The 17,204-nt window shown below is 37.7% G+C and overlaps 1 protein-coding gene across 1 annotated transcript; it reads left to right on the forward strand.

Moving 5' to 3' along the window:
- The first annotated feature begins 9,523 nt into the window (after positions 1-9,523).
- CLEC2A (C-type lectin domain family 2 member A) lies at positions 9,524-12,804 on the forward strand. Its single transcript, XM_072718800.1, is given in 3 exon segments — positions 9,524-9,664; positions 11,258-11,361; positions 12,696-12,804. Coding segments are annotated over 3 exon segments (354 nt in total).
- Positions 12,805-17,204: the final 4,400 nt, after the last annotated feature.

Here is a 17,204-nt window from a genome sequence, read left to right on the forward strand (position 1 = left end):
AGGAGCGTCCTCGCTGTCCTGGGCCCTCCCGGCCTCTGCCTGTCCCGGGGGAGGCCGGGTCCTGGGCTGTGTCCCGGCGCCCTGTGCTCCGGGGCCTGCGCTGTTGGATTCGCGCTCCCGCCCCGCAGCCCCCTCCGCGGAGCCGCCGCCCGAGCCCCTCCGAGCTGCTCCGGGTCCCGCCGTGCGCTGCAGCCCTTAGGGAGCTCGGCGCATCTCCCAGGGCGCAGGTGCCTGTTACTGTCCCAGGGAGCCCGAGGGCATCCCCGCCTTTCTGGGGATCCTGCTCCAATTCCCCGGGAGGCCTTTCCGCGGGGAAGTTTGGTGCAGCTCCTGCTCCTCCGGGACGGGGCTCTCCTGTCCTGGGGACACTCGCCCCGGCCTCAGCCCGGCTCCTCGCGGGGCCCCTCCCCCTCGGAGGCCTTTTGTGTCTTTATTTCTTTTTCCCCGTCTTCCTACCTTGATAGAAGCACGAACTCTTCTCACTGTAGCGTTCCAGCTGGTCTCTCTTTAAATCTCAGGCCGAATTCGTAGATTTTCAGGATGGTTGGAAGGTTTTCTAGGTAATTTGTTGGGGACAGGTGACTTGGGGACACTACCTCCACCATCTTGCCCCTCCCCCCCTATGGTTTTCTTTCTTAATATTCCCCTGGCTATTTGGGTCTTTTCTGATTCCACAAAAATCTTAAGATGATTTGTTCCAACTCTCTGAAGAAAGTCCATGGTATTTTGATAGGGATTGCACTAAACGTACAAATTGCCCTGGGTAACATTGACATTTTCACAATATTAATTCTTCCAATCCATGTGCATGGAATATGTTTCCATCTCTTTGTCTCTTCCTCAATTTCTTTCAGAAGTGTTCTATAGTTTTTAGGGTATAGATCCTTTTACCTCTTTGGTTAGATTTATTCCTAGGTACCTGATGCTTTTGGGTGCAATTGTAAATGAGATTGACACCTTCATTTCTCTTTCTTCAGTCTCATTGTTAGTGTATAGAATTGCCACTGACTTCTGGGCATTGATTTTGTATCCTGCCACACTGTCAAATTGCTGTATGAGTTCTAGCAATCTTGGGGTGGAGCTTTTTGGTTTTCTGTGTAGAGTATCATGTCATCGGTGAAGAGGGAGAGTTTGACTTCTTCTTTGCCAATTTGAATGCCTTTTATTTCTTTTTGTTGCCTGATTGCTGAGGCTAGGACTTCTAGTACTATGTTGAATAGCAGTGGTGAGAGTGGACATCCCTGTCTGGTTCCTGATCTTAGGGGAAAGGCTCTCAGTTTTTCCCCATTGAGAATGATATTTGCTGAGATGCAGGGGAATGTTCCCTCTATCCCTACACTCTGAAGAGTTTTGATCAGGAATGGATGCTGTATTTTGTCAAAAGCTTTCTCTGCATCAATTGAGAGGATCATATGGTTCTTATTTTTTCTCTGACTGATATGATCGATCACATTGATTCCTTTATGAGTGTTGAACCAGCCTTACATCCCAGGGATAAATCCCTCTTGGTCATGGCGAATAATATTCTTAATGTACTGTTGGATCCTATTGGCTAGTATCTTGTTGAGAATTTTTGTATCCATGTTCATCAGGGATATTGGTCTATAATTCTGCTTTTTGGTGGGGTCTTTGTCTGGTTTTGGAATTAAGGTGATGCTGGCCTCATAGAACGAGTTTGGAAGTACTCCATCTCTTTCTATCTTTCTAAACAGCTTTAGTAGAATAGGTATGGTTTCTTCTTTAAACATTTGATAGAATTCCCCTGGGAAGCTGTCTGGCCTTGGACTTTTGTGTCTTGGGAGGTTTTTGATGACTGCTTCAATTTCCTTCCTGGTTATTGGCCTGTTCAGGTTTTCTATTTCTTCCTGTTCCAGTTTTGGTAGTTTGTGGTTTTCCAGAAATGCTTCCATTTCTTCTAGATTGCCTAACTTATTGGCATATAGCTGCTCATAATATGTTTTTAAGATCATTTGTATTTCCTTGGTATTGGTGGTGATCTCTCCTTTCTCATTCAGATTTATTAATTTGAGTCTTTTCTCTCTCTTTTTAATAAGGCTGGCTAATGGTTTATCTATCTTATTAAATCTTTCAAAGAACCAACTCCTGGTTTTGTTGATCTGTTCCACAGTTCATCTGGTCTCTATTTCATTGAGTTCTGCTCAAATCTTTATTAACTCTCTTCTTCTGCTGGGTTAAGGTTTTATTTGCTGTTCTTTCTCCAGCTCCTTTAGGTGCAAGGTTAGCTTTTGTATTTGAGTTATTTCCAGTTTTTTGAGGCATGCTTGTATTGTGATGTATTTCCCCCTCAGGACTTCTTTTGCTGTATCCCAAAGATTTTTGAATGGTTGTATCTTCATTCTCATTAGTTTCCATGAATCTTTTTAATTCTTCTCTAATTTCCTGGTTGACTCTTTCATCTTTTAGCAGGATGGTCTTTAACCTCCAGGTGTTTGAATTTCTTCCAAATTTCTTCTTGTGATTTAGTTCTAGTTTCAAAGCATTATGGTCTGTAAATATGCAAAGGACAATTCCAATCTTTCAGTATTGGTTAAGACTTGATTTATGACCCAGTATGTGGTCTATTCTGGAGAAAGTTCCATGTGCACTTGAGAAGAATGTGTATTCAGTTGCATTTGGAAGTAAAGTTCTGTAAATATCTGTGAAATCCATCTGGTCCAGTGTATCATTTAAAGCTCTTGTTTCTTTGGTGATGTTGTGCTTAGATCTGTCAATTGTAGAAAGTGCTATATTCAATTACCAAGTATAAGTACCAAGTATTATCTAACTATATCTTAACTTTGGTTATAAATTGATTGGTATGCTTGGCAGCTCCCATATTCAGGGCATAAATATTCATGATTGTTAGCTTGTAGGATAGATCCTTTAAGTATGATATAGTGTCCCTCTTCATCTCTTACTACAGTCTTCGGGATAAACTAGTGTCCCTCTTCATCTCTTACTACAGTCTTCAGGATAAACTTTAATTTGTCTGATATAAAGATGGCTACCCCTGCTTTCTTTTGAGGACCATTTGAATGGTACATGGTTCTCCAACCTTTTATTTTCAAGCTGTAGGTGTCCTTCTGTCTAAAATGAGTCTCTTGTAGACAGCAAATCGATGGGTCTTGCTTTTGATCCAGTCTGAAACCCTGCACCATTTGATAGGGTCATTAAGCCCATTCACATTCAGAATTACTATTGAAAGATGTTAATTTTGTGTCATCATGATACCTAATCAGTCTCTGTTTTTGTGGATTGTTTCCTTGGACTTCCTCTTTCTTTTACAGAGTACCCCTTAATATTTCTTGCAGAGCTGGTTTCGTGGTCACATATCCTTTCAGTTTCTTCCTATCTTGGAAGCTCTTTATCTCTTCTATTCTGAATGAGAGCCTTGCTGGATAAAGTATTCTTGGCTGCCCGTTCTTCTCATTTAGGACCCTAAATATATCTTGCCAGCCCTTTCTGGCCTGCCAGGTCTGTCAAGAGGTCTGTTGTTATCCTAATGCTTTCTTCATAAAGGTTATGGATTTCTTGTCTCTTGATGCTTAAGGATCTTCTCCCTGTCTTTGGAATTTGCAAGTTTCATTTAAATGTTGGGGTGTTGAGCAGTTTTTATTGATTTTATAGATCCTTTAAGTATGATATAGTGTCCCTCTTCATCTCTCACTACAGTCTTCAGGGTAAATTTTAGTTTATCTGATATAAGGATGGCAACCCCTGCTTTCTTTTGAGGACCATTTGAATGGTAAATGGTTCTCCAACCTTTTATTTTCAGGCTGTAGGTGTCCTTCTGTCTAAAATGAGTCTCTTGTAGGCAGCAAATAGATGGGTCCTGCTTTTTTATCCAGTCTGAAACCCTGCGCCTTTTGATGGGGTCGTTAAGCCCATTCACGTTCAGAGTTACTATTGACAGATAAGAGTAGTGTCATCATGATATCTATTCAGTCCTTGTTTTTGTGGATTGTTCCACTGAACTTCTTCTTAAAGGGGAATTTTAAGAGTCCCCCTTAAAATTTCTTGCAGAGCTGGTTTGGAGGTCACATATTCTTTCAGTTCTTTCAGTGCCTGTCTTGGAAGCTCTTTATCTCTCCTTCCATTTTGAATGAGAGTCTTGCTGGATAAAGTATCCTTGGTTGCATGTTCTTCTCATTTAGGGCCCTGAATATATCCTGCCAGCTCTTCCTGGCCTACCAGGTCTCTGTGGAGAGGTCTGCTGTTACTCTAATATTCCTCCCCATAAAAGTCAGGGATTTCTTGTCTCTTGCTGCTTTAAGGATCTTCTCTTTATCTTTGGAATTTGCAAGCTTCACTATTAGATGTCGAGGTGTTGAACGGTTTTTATTGATTTTAGGGGGGGATCTCTCTATCTCCTGGATCTGAATGCCTGTTTCTCTTCCCAAGTTAGGAAAGTTCTCAGCTATGATTTGTTCAAATACACATTTTGGACCTCTGTCCCTTTCGGTGCCCTCGAGAACCCCAATTAAATGTAGATTTTTTCTTTCTGAGGTTGTCATTTATTTCCCTTAACCTCATGACCTTTTAATTATTTTTCTCTTTTTTTCCTTCTTTCTTTGCCATCAACTTGTCTTCCATGTCACTCACTCGTTCTTCTACTTCATTACCCATCATCATTAGGACCTCTGGTTTGAATTGCATCTCATTTAATTGATTTTTAATTTCTGCCTGATTAAATCTAAACTCTGCAGTCACGAAGTCTCTTGAATCCTTTATGCTTTTTTCTAGAGCGACCAGCAGCTTTATAATTATGCTTCTGAATTGGCTTTCTGACATTGAATTGTAATCCAAATTTTGTAACTGTGGGAGAGAAGACTGTTTCTGATTCTTTCTTCTGTGGTGATTTTTCCTCTAGTCATTTTGCTCAGTGTAGAGTGGCCAAAAACAAGTTGTACTGGAAAAAGGAGAGAAAGAGAGAAAAAAAAAGGGGGGGGGGAGAAGGTGGGGGAACAAATAGAAAACAAAAAACAAGGGAGAGTATCCTCTGATTCTACATACTGTAAATTCCTCGACTTCCCCTGGAACTTTCCAGTGCTGCTTGCTCAATAACTTGCTTTTCTCCTGTCCTTCTAGCTGGTCTTCTGGGAGAGATGCTGCTGTGCTGATTCTCAGGTGTGTGCACCTGTGGGAGCTGCCCAGCCCCCTGCCAGGTGCACGGCTCAGTGGGAGTTGTTTATCCTATGAGGCCCCTGCTCAGTCCCAGTTACAAGGTGACATCAGATGGAACAACAGCAGTGGTGGCGGCCAGCTCTTCAGCCTTAGAGTCAGCTCTCACAGTAACTACCACAGCTTCCAGTCCTCAGGGGCCTGGATGCTGGGGGGAGAAGGGGGTCGCTGATCTGCACAGCTCGGGGCCCCCGGCGGCAAGAGCGTCCTTGCTGTCCTGTGTCCTCCCGGCCTCTGCCTGTCCCGGGGGGAGGGCTGGATCCTGGGCTGTGTCCCCTGGCGCCCTGGGCTCTGGGACCTGAGCTGCTGGAATCGCGCTTCCCGCCATGCAACCCCTTCCACGCAGAGCCGCCTGAGCCTGGGAGCTGCTCCTGGGTCCAGCCGGAGCTCGCGCTACAGCGGTTTAGGGAGCTCAGCTGCGGGGTGTGGCTCACTCTCTCCAGGGCGCAGGTCCTCTATTAGTGCCCCTGGGAGCCTGAGGGCATCCCCGCCCCTCCTGGGGTCCTGCTCTAACTCCCTGCAAGCGCCTTTCCGCCAGGGAAGGTTGGTGAAGCTCCTGCTTCTCCGGGTGGGGCTTTCCTGTTGTGGGGGTGCTCGCCCCGGCCTCAGCCCGGCTCCTCGTGGGACTCCTCCCCCTTGGATGCTTTTTTATTTCTTTTTTGTTTTTTCCGTCTTCCTACCTTGATAAAAGCTCAAACTCTTCTCTCTGTAGCATTCCAGCTGTTCTCTCTTTAAACCTCAGACCGAATTCATAGGTTTTCAGGATGATTTGAAAGTTATCTAGGTAAGTTGGTGGGGACGGGTGACTTGGAGACCCTACTCTTCCGCCAATTGCCCCGCCTCCCTGATTATAGCCCTTTTATTGAACCTTATAGTCTCTTGACTACAATTCATCATTCACACTATTTCTACCTTTTGAAATAACCTTGACTTTCCTTTCTCCTTCCACCAAGTCTAGGTGATCTTTCCACCTCTGATGCTGCATCTGAACAGCTATAATAGTTATTAGTACTTCCTTTCTTTGTACTTTACAAGGTCATTGTATCCTTTATTACTCTAAGATATAGATGTTTTTAATGAGAGTTTTAAATTTGATTATAATGAAGGGGAATAAATGAAAATGAATATTCAGGCAGGGTTTCTCTGGAAATTTTACAGTAGTTATTTATTTATTTTCCAGATTGCAAGTTGAAAAAAGGCTGGATGATATGCCTTTGTATGTGTATTATACTTCTCACAGTGGTCATTCCTGTAGTAGTAGGTGAGTGACTTAGCTCATATACTTTCTATGGTTCTTTATGCCCAGCAGAGCCAATCATATCTCAAACTTAATCCAGGATCTCTCAGTTCTGGAGTAACTTGTCTTATAGAGACAAGTCCTCAGGTTTCTACCACTTTGGCAGGTTTTACCATATTCCTTGCCTCTCTTAAAAAATACTCAAGTCTTCTTAATACTAGCCATTCTGACTGGAATGAGGTGATATTTCAGTGTGGTTTTGATTTGCATTTCTCTGATGATTAGTGATGTTGAGCATATTTTCATGTGTCTGTTAACCATCTGCATAGTTTCTTTGGAAAAATGTCTATTCAGGTCCTCTGTTCATTTTTTAATTGGATTATTTGGGGTTTTTTTGGTGTTATAAGTTTTTTATATATTTTGAATATTAACTGCATATTGGATATATAACTTGTAAGTGAATAAAGAAGATGTGGTATACAAACATAATGGAATATTAATTAACCATTAAAAGAATGAAATCTTGCCATTGTGACAACATGGTTGGACCTAGAGGGCATTATGCAAAGTGAAATAAGACAAAAACAAGTACCATATTACTTCGCTTATATATAGAATCTAAAAAATAAAATAAACAAACAAAACCAGACACAGACTGAAAAGTACAGTGAAGAACCTAGTAGTTGCCAGAAGGGAGGGTGTGGGGAGGATGAGCAAAATACATGGAGGGCATTAATATTTACAATTTCTAGTTATAAAATAAATAAATCATAGAGATTAAAAGTACAGCATAGGGAATATAGTCAGAATATTATAATAACTTTTTAAGATGACAGTAATTACATTTATCATAGCAAGCATTTTGTACTGTAGAAAATTGGCAAATCACTGTGTTTCACACCTGAACCTAATATATCACTATGTTTCAACTTAAAAATTAAATGAAAAAATCTAAATATTCTAGAAACACTAGCTGGCCCAGTTAGTAGAGTATGTGACTCTTGATCTCCAGGTTATGAATTTTAACCCCACATTGGGTGTAGAGATTTCTTAACAACAACAACAACAACAAAAAACCCAATAACTAAATACTTTAAATCTCACAATATAGTTATCTTCTTGAATTTATATGTTATTAATCTTTGAGTAAAATAATAATAAATTCTCAAATGACCACCAGATAACAGCAATAACTGTGTTTTTTTAATCAAGAGTACTTTGTGTGAGTTAAAGAACCAATATTAAATACACTATATATTTAATTTTCACAAGACCATGAAACAAGTATAATTATGACATCCATTTACAGGTAAAGAAATAGAAGCCAGAGTGAATATATTGCCTCTCACAAATAACAAATTGCAAAGCCAAATTCGAGATTCTTTTCTGTCTGACTCTAATTCCTGAAATTTTAACCACCATGTAATATTGCCTATATAACTGCAGTATTTCTTTGCTTTTATTTCTTCTGGATCAAGATTATGTTATATTACTAATAGATGTTCTATGAAATATTTACTATATTAAAAGCAAAAAAATGAAATAATGGCACAAGTGATTTGTTGTAAGATTTTCCCTGTTGGAATAGATTTGTAAAAATGAAAATATCTATTTTCTTCTGGACATTACTGGTTCATTTTGTGAAAATAATTCAAAGGTAGTTTTTTAAGTTCCTGAACCATGACTTAATAGTCTCAGAATTTGATTTTCCATATGCATACTTCGCTTAATATAGCACTGAAGTTAGCACTTTCATTAAAGTAACACTTAGCACTTTTTTTTTAACACTTAGCACTCTTGATTCTTATTTTCTTTGTCATTCAGAGTACTGATATTGTCTTGCACATACTCTTTCTGTCATCACAGTCTCCTGGGAACTCAATGTTATTGATATTTAAATATCTGGCAGTTAAATATTTATATTATTATTATTATTATTTTAGTAACCTCTACATCCAATGTGGGGCTTGAACTCATGACTCCAAAATCAAGAATCACAAGCTCTTTCTGACTGAGTCAGCCAGTTGCACTGGCAGTTAAATATTTAGAGAAGTGTTTCTACAAGAAGTCTTTACATTCATTCATTAATGGATTAATTTAAAAAAACTGAAACACAATATATTTCATTACCTATGTATGGTAGCCTAGATCTGCTTTCAAGCATTACAAAATATACATATATATATTTTTTTTTAATTTTTTTTAATTATTTATTTACAATAGTCACAGAGAGGGAGAGAGAGAGAGAGGCAGAGACACAGGCAGAGGGAGAAGCAGGCTCCATGCACCAGGAGCCCGACGTGGGACTCGATCCCGGGTCTCCAGGATCGCGCCCTGAGCCAAAGGCAGGCGCCAAACCGCTGCGGCACCCAGGGATCCCTACATATATATTTATATCATAGCAAAATGAAGAGAGAAAGCTTTGGAGTTGGCCTGATATTTGAAGGTTTACTTGGTTCTTTGCTAGTTGCATTATCTTACTTAAACATTTGGAGGGTAGGCATTTTATCTTATTTTGATTACTGAGCACTTACTAAAACACTGTACAGAGAAATAAATTCATCATTTATTAGAAATGTCAGCTTGGGCACTGAATATTGGTGAAGTAGAACAAATGTTTTACTAAGTCACATATCAGTGATTTGTTGTCATGTATGTTGAGTTTTACTTCCCTATCTTGGGTGTCCTTTCTTGTATATGACCATTTCATTTCTGCAAGGTAAATGTAAGCCTACCTTTCTTACCCTAGTCTGTGAGGCCTAAGTTGTATTCATGTCTCTGGCTCTCTGTCAATTGCTGAATTTTACACATTGTTTTTGGGAGGATGTCAATATAGAAGAGCTAGCAGTTCCATCCTTAAAAGTAGAAGACAAGGAAATTGGATAAATTATGGACTGCTTGACCATTAGGTGGGTTTCCTTATAGATAGCAGAATTTAATTCATCCATCATCCCATAAGTGAAGTTAATTTTATAGACAGCAAACCATGAGAGTAAAAGAAACTGTTTAATCAGAATGAGTTGAAACACTCTTCAACTTTTGTTTTCATTTGATTATTTTCTTCTTTTTTCAGTATTTGCAAAACTTTCAAAATGTACCCAAACTATGGAATGCTCAGGCAAATGGATTGGAGTAGGAAAGAAGTGTTTCTATTTTTCTGGTGACACCAAAAATTGAACAGCCAGTAAAAGATTTTTCAGTTCACAGGGATCAAAACTTGCTCATATTGACACACAGGAGGATATGGTAAGAAAAGGGGGAAGTTCTTAATTATTTCAGAACTTAATTTTGTAAAAAGAGAGAATGAAAATGATAAAACTGATATTCTATTATAATATATGTCAATGTTCTAAGCGCTATAACTATAAAAACTCATGTACTCTACAGCGTGCCTATGAAGTAAATATATAAATACCTTCATTTTAAAGAGGAAGACAGTGAGGTACAGAAATATTATGTAACATAGCCATTGTCACACAGTCAGGACTTGTTGAACTGAGATTTGAATGTAGGCAAATTAGCTAGTGATGCTATATCCTTAATCACAGTGCATGCTATTTATATAGCTAAATATCTTTATTTGATGTTCTAAGATTATTAAATTATTTTAATACCTTTACATTTTTATTTTGCAAGAATAGCCTGGAAAAATTAAAACTGAAAAACAGACAGGGCTCTCAAAATTTAGGATGAGGGTCTGAGGGAAATAGCACAGTTTGAAGAAAATGAGATCATAAACAGCAGTGAAAAACGGCAAAGGACGAGGGACCCCGACTACAGGAGCACCAGGTGAGGGTGAGGAAAGAGGTTTGTTTGTAAGGAAAACTAATAGGTTTGTGGTCCAAATCTATACATAACAAAGAGCTAAGAAAAGAGAAACTAAGTCCATCACTCAGTATGTTTTATTGCAATAAATCATATTATCCAGAAGTTAGTTTGATTTCTGATTATATGAGAAGACATACAATAGCAGTAACATTCTTATTTTGGTATCTAATCAAAGAACAGTTGACCCTTGAACAATACAGATTTGAACTGTACAGGTCTACACACATGCAGATTGTTTTCAGCTGCATATAATATATATAGCATACAAAGTATGTGTTGTTTATATTAGCAGTGAGGCTTTCTGTCAATATTGAACTATTAATTGTTAAGTTTGGGGGGAATCAAGAGTTATGCTTGGATTTTCAACTGCATGGCAGCATTGTTAAAAGATCAATGTAGTTTATGATTTAATTTTCCCATTTTAAGAGTACTTATATTTTCTATTAAACCCTTTCCCCCTGAAATCTCTCCTCTGTGATTTTTGAGAAAGGATCTGTGTAGAAAACAAAATAGAAGCATTAGTTCTCTGTTACTCTTACAGAACATTCTGTACCAGTTCCTACATAAAATGCTCACCTCCCAATTTTGTCATCCAAACACACATAACAACATATCAGTTTATAGTCTTTGTCATTCACTGTGACTAAAACATACTAATGGTCTATGCATTTGAACTTGAAGAAAATGAATTCAAATATGTTTTCCTCATCAGTTTCTCATTTGAGAAATAGGAATTACTCCTAAAAATAACTTGAGAGAGTGTAGCTCAGAGAATTGCCGTGACTTGAGGAAAGTCACTCTATGGCTTACAGACATTTAAAAAGTAAAAGAGCAAAGTAAAAATCTTTCTGATTAAACTGACCTAAATATCCCTACCTATTGCTATAAAGGCAGTTGGCCATGCAGATTGGGATGTAAATCATAAAAGATGGGAAAGTTGAGGTGAGAAACATGTTCAGCAATGTATTCTAAAACATTAAGTAATGGATAATGCCCTGACTTTTGTGAAAGGAATTTTTGAGGAGGCATGCAGGAACTTTTATGCACTGGATTGGATTGAACAGAAAACAAGGAGAGTCTTGGAAATGGACAAATGGCACCACACTCAATCCTTGGTGAGTTTCAAATGTAGTAGGAAAGGTTTTATTCTGGTGTTGTAAAAAAGTTTTTAAATAATTTTAAGTTGTATTATTATAAAGAATTATTTCCATTTTCTCTGTGCAATTTACTTTTCTTAGTCTTCACCCTGTGACATGTGCCCTTACACAATGAAACATACCTTAGAGCAACCTGTCTTCCTTCTACCAAGTGACACACAGTGAAATTTTTCTTTTTGTTTCTTATTTTATTTTATTACCAAAGTCTTTTCAGGTATACACTTCTTTTGCTAATTCAAATTCAACTTTTTTTTCAAATTCCAAGCCAAACCACATGTATTTACTTGTACATGTAAAAAAATTAATTATATTTACACAAGTTCCCTTTGTTTTAAAGAATAAATGACCACATAGTTGTTTTTAACTTTACATGTGTCCATTATAAACAACATCATTTATTTATGTAACTGTTACCAGGTGAATGTTTTCTCACTTAAGTACTATTGCACTTGGAAATAAGGACTGTGTGACTTTTCTTTTGTATCCGTGTACTCCTGCCTTAAATTTGATTAAGTGCTAGATAAACAGTGGGAACAAATTAAATATTAAAATATGTAAAATAAGACAAATTACACTTACTGCAAAAGAAGGAGGGACACCTGGGTGGCTCAGTGGCTGAACCTCTGCCTTTGGCTCAGGGAGTGATCCCGGAGTCCTGGGATGGAGTCCCGCAACAGGCTCCCTGCATGGAGCCTGCTTTTCTCTCTGCCTATGTCTCTGCCTCTCTCTGTATCTCTCATGAATAAATAAAACTTAAAAAAAAGAAAGAAAAATTTGATCATCAACATAGAGAATTAATAAAAACAATATTGCAATTAGTCTCTTTGGTTTCTACCTCAATATGTTTCAAAAGCATCAAATGAAAATAAATCTTATGCTTTACTTTCAAAATGGAACGTTAGCTAAAAATATGCTAGGACACTGCTTTAAAAAAACCTCCAGAGATCTTTCAATTGAGCAAACACGGTCTCTCCTCATAGATGGAAATAGATGTAGATAAATATAGATAGATACTGATTTATATCTATATTCATGGCGTATCCATGTCCATCTATTCTATAGCTGCCTTGCTACTTATTGTTTGAAATAAAGTTATTATACTAATAACTAAATACCTACATTCAGCTATTCTATTCCTTTGATGTACCAAATGTTTTTGGGTAGCATATGGTGATGAGTGAGTATGGAGCTCAGTGTTTTGTGTAGAATGTTTCAGATCACTCAAATCTTAATTTTATTTTTTATTATAGTTTTAAGTGGTTCCCAAACTAATATTAGTGGTTTCTTTTTAGGTTCGGAATTAGTGGGATTGGATCTTTTGCTTTTCTGAATGCTGATGGAGTCCATAGTTCTAGGGGATTTATTGATATCAAGTGGATTTGCAGCAAACCTAAATTTTAATAGAGTAAAAAACTGAAAATAACTATCACCCTTCAGAGAGGAAGGGAAGGTCTCAATAGGCAATAGTTCTCACTTGTTATGCTACTACAGAATTTTGCAAATTTTAAACAAAGGAGCTAAAAACTTTTGAATGAATTAACTTCATCAATTCAAGACACAATTTTTTTTAAAGATTTTTATTTATTTATTCATGAGAGACATAGAGAGAGAGGCAGAGAGACAGACAAAGGGAGACTTAGCTTAAAAGTTAGAGAAACATAAGTGCTTTTTATGTGTAAATATTACAAAATAATAACAATAATAACTTTGACTTAAAGAAATGTTACAAGAGAATTACCTATGAAAAAGAATATACTTCAATAATATCCTAAAAACAGGGAAAAACCCACCAATAAAGATCCTAATTCTGTCAATAATCATCACTGATCAATGATGGAATTATACATTAAATTATAAAGCTTACTCAGCAATCTACAGATTCGGTGCAGTCTTCATCAAAATATCAATGGCATTTTTCACAGAATTAGGACCAAGAATCTTAAAATTTGTATGGAGCCATAAAAGATTCCGAATAGCCAAAGCAATCTTGAGAAAGAAGAACAAAGCTGGAGGGATGCCTGGGTGGCTCAGCAGTTGAGAGTCTGCCTTCAGCTCAGGGCATGATCCTGAAGTCTAGGGAGTCCCACCACGGGCTCCCAGCAATAGGCCTGCTTCTCTCTGTTCCTATATCTTTGCCTCTTCTTTCTCTCTCTCTCTCTCTCTCTCTCTCTCTCTCTGTCTCTCTCTGTTTCATGAATAAATAAACAAAATCTCAAAAAGGAAAAAGAAGGGGATCCCTGGGTGGCGCAGCGGTTTGGCGCTTGCCTTTGGCCCAGGGCGCGATCCTGGAGACCCGGGATCGAATCCCACGTCGGGCTCCCGGTGCATGGAGCCTGCTTGTGTCTCTGCCTCTCTCTCTCTCTCTCTCTCTCTCTCTCTCTCTCTCTCTGTGACTATCATAAATAAAAAAAAAAAGGAAAAAGAAAAGAACAAAGCTGGAGGCATCACACTTTCTGATTTCAAACCACGCTACCAAGCTATAGTAATCAGACATGGTACTGACACAAAAACAGACACATCAGTCAAAGGAATAGAAGAGAGCCCAGAAATAAAACCCACATGTATATAGTCAATTAATCTGGACCACTATCTTATACCATATACAAAAATAAATTCAAAATGGATTGAATACTTAACTATAAGACTTGAAGCCATAAAACTCTTAGAAGAAAATATAGTCAGTTAGCTCTTTGATGTCAGAATATTATTTTTGGACCAGTCTCCTCAGGCAAGAGCAAAAAAAAGCTAAAATAAATAAATGATATGGAACTTTCTCCAGAACAGACCACATACTGGGTCATAAATCAGGTCTTAACCAATACTGAAAGATTAGAATTGTCCTTTGCATATTTTCAGACCATAATGCTTTGAAACTAGAACTAAATCACAAGAAGAAATTTGGAAGAAATTCAAACACCTGGAGGTTAAAGACCATCCTGCTAAAAGATGAAAGGGTCAACTAGGAAATTAGAGAGGAATTAAAAAGATTCATGGAGGGATCCCTGGGTGGCGCAGCGGGGGATCCCTGGGTGGCACAGCGGTTTGGCGCCTGCCTTTGGCCCAGGGCGCGATCCTGGAGACCCGGGATCAAATCCCACGTCAGGCTCCCGGTGCAGGGAGCCTGCTTCTCCCTCTGCCTGTGTCTCTGCCTCTCTCTCTCTCTCTGTGTGACTATCATAAATAAATAAAAATAAAAAAAAAATAAAAAAAAAAGATTCATGGAAACTAATGAGAATGAAGATACAACAATTAAAAAATCTTTGGGATACAGCAAAAGCAGTCCTGAGGGGGAAATACATCGCAATACAAGCATGCCTCAAAAAACTGGAAATAACTGAAATACAAAAGCTAACCTTGCACCTAAAGGAGCTGGAGAAAGAACAGCAAATAAAACCTTAACCCAGCAAAAGAAGAGAGTTAATAAAGATTCGAGCAGAACTCAATGAAATAAGACCAGATGAACTGTGGAACAGATAAACAAAACCAGGAGTTAGTTCTTTGAAAGAATAAGATAGATAAACCATTAGCCAGCTTTATTAAAAACAAAAAAGACCAAATTAATAAAATCACAAATGAAAAAAGAGACATCACCACCAATACCAAGGAAATAAAAACGATTTGAAAAACATATGAGCAGCTATACGACAATGAATTAGGCAATCTAGAAGAAATGGATGCATTTCTGGAAAACCACAAACTACCAAAACTGGAACAGGACGAAATAGAAAACCTGAACAGGCCAAACCAGGGAAGAAATTGAAGCAGTCACCAAAAACCTCCCAAGACACAAAAGTCCAGGGCCAGACGGCTTCTCAGGGGAATTCTATCAAACGTTTAAAGAAGAAACCATACCTATTCTACTAAAGCTGTTCCAAAAGATAGAAGAAAAAAAAAAAAAGATAGAAGGAGATGGAGTACTTCCAAACTCATTCTATGAGGCCATTATCACCTTAATTCCAAAGCCAGACAAAGACCCCACCAAAAAGGAGAATTATAGACAATATCCCTGATGAACACAGATGCAAAAATTCTCAACAAGATACTAGCCAATAGGATCCAACAATACATTAAGAAGATTATTCACCATGACCAAGAGGGATTTATCCCCGGGATGTAAGGCTGGTTCAACACTCATAAAGCAATCAATGTGATCAATCATATCAGCTAGAGAAAAAATAAGAACCATATGATCCTCTCAATAGATGCAGAGAAAGCATTTGAGATTACTCAAACTAAAGGGTTTGTAGCACAGTGAAGAAAAATCCATCAACAGAATGAAAAGATAACATGAAATTTTTAAAAATAAGTGATTAAAAATGGCAGAGGACTTAGTAGACATTAAAAAATGGGCAGAGGACTTGAATGGACATTTTTCCAAGGGTAGATGGCCAAGTGGTATATGAAAAGATACTCAATATCATTAAGGAATTGCAAATTGAAACCACAATGAGATCATTTCATCTCTGCCAGATTGACTATTATCAAAGATAAAAAATAAAGCAAGAATAATGTTGGTTAAGATGCAGAGAAAAAATAATCCTTGTATACTGTTGATGAGAAGATAACTTGGTATAGCCATTATGGGACACAGTTTGGAGGTCTCCCCCAAAATTAAAAATAGAATACCACAAGACTCAGCAATTCTACTTTGGGGTACTTACCTGAAAAAATAAACATAATTCAAAGATACATCCATACCCCTATATTCATTGCAGTATTTACGGTAGCCAAGATATGGAAAGAACCTGAGATGTGATATATATATGCATGCACAAGGGAGTATTACTCATCCATATAAAGGAATGAAATTTTGCCATTTGTGATGATATAGATGAACCAGAAGGGTATTATGCTAAGTGGAAAAAATCAGACAGAGAAAGACAACACATGATTTCATTTATATATGGAACCAAAAAAAAATAGAAAAAAAGTGAGTAAACAAAACAAAACAGAAACACCCTTATAGATACAGGAAATAAAGTATTGGCTGGCAAATGAGGGAAATATCAGGGGGCAGGTGGGATAGGTGAAGGAGTTTAAGAGGTATAAACTTCCAGTGATAAAATAATAAGTTATGGGAATGTAGTGTACAGAATAGGGGATACAGAAAATAATATTGTAATAACCTTGGTTTTTTTGTTGTTTTTTTTTTTGTTTAATTTTATTTAAATTCAATTTGCCAATATATAGTATAACACCCAGCGCTCATCTCATTGTGTGCTCTCCTTAATGCCCATCACCTAGTTACCCTATCCCCCTGACCACCTCCCCTTCTGCAACCCTTTGTGTTTTTCCCAGAGTTAGGAGTATCTCGTGGTTTGTCTTCCTCTCTAATTTTTCTCCAGTCAGTTTTATGATAACTTTGTATGGTGAGAGATGGTAACTAGACTCATGGGGGTTGTTTTGTAATGTATAAAAATATGAAATCGCTATGATTTCACCTGAAACTAATGGGATATTGTATGTCTATTATATTTCAATTCAAAAAAATTACAAAGCTTAGATAATAGAATATAAACTAGAATAATGATATCAAAAGTGGCCAAACAATAGATTATTGAAAAAAATCAATGTCCTAGATAAGGAAAAGAAAATAGGATGGGCTTATGACATATCCCTGGGTGCAATTATAAAATGAAAATTCTGCGGGACATTCCAAAAACTATATCAAAACCACCTATGTTACATTAGCTTGAGTTTAAATTCTTGCCTAGGTAATTATGAATTATTATGGGTAACTAGATAACTATAAATTACTCATAATCTATGAATGCAGGAAAGAATGTGAGTATAGGCAAAAG

This window comes from Vulpes vulpes, chromosome 8 (assembly GCF_048418805.1).
Source record: "Vulpes vulpes isolate BD-2025 chromosome 8, VulVul3, whole genome shotgun sequence".
Lineage (NCBI taxonomy): Eukaryota > Metazoa > Chordata > Mammalia > Carnivora > Canidae > Vulpes > Vulpes vulpes.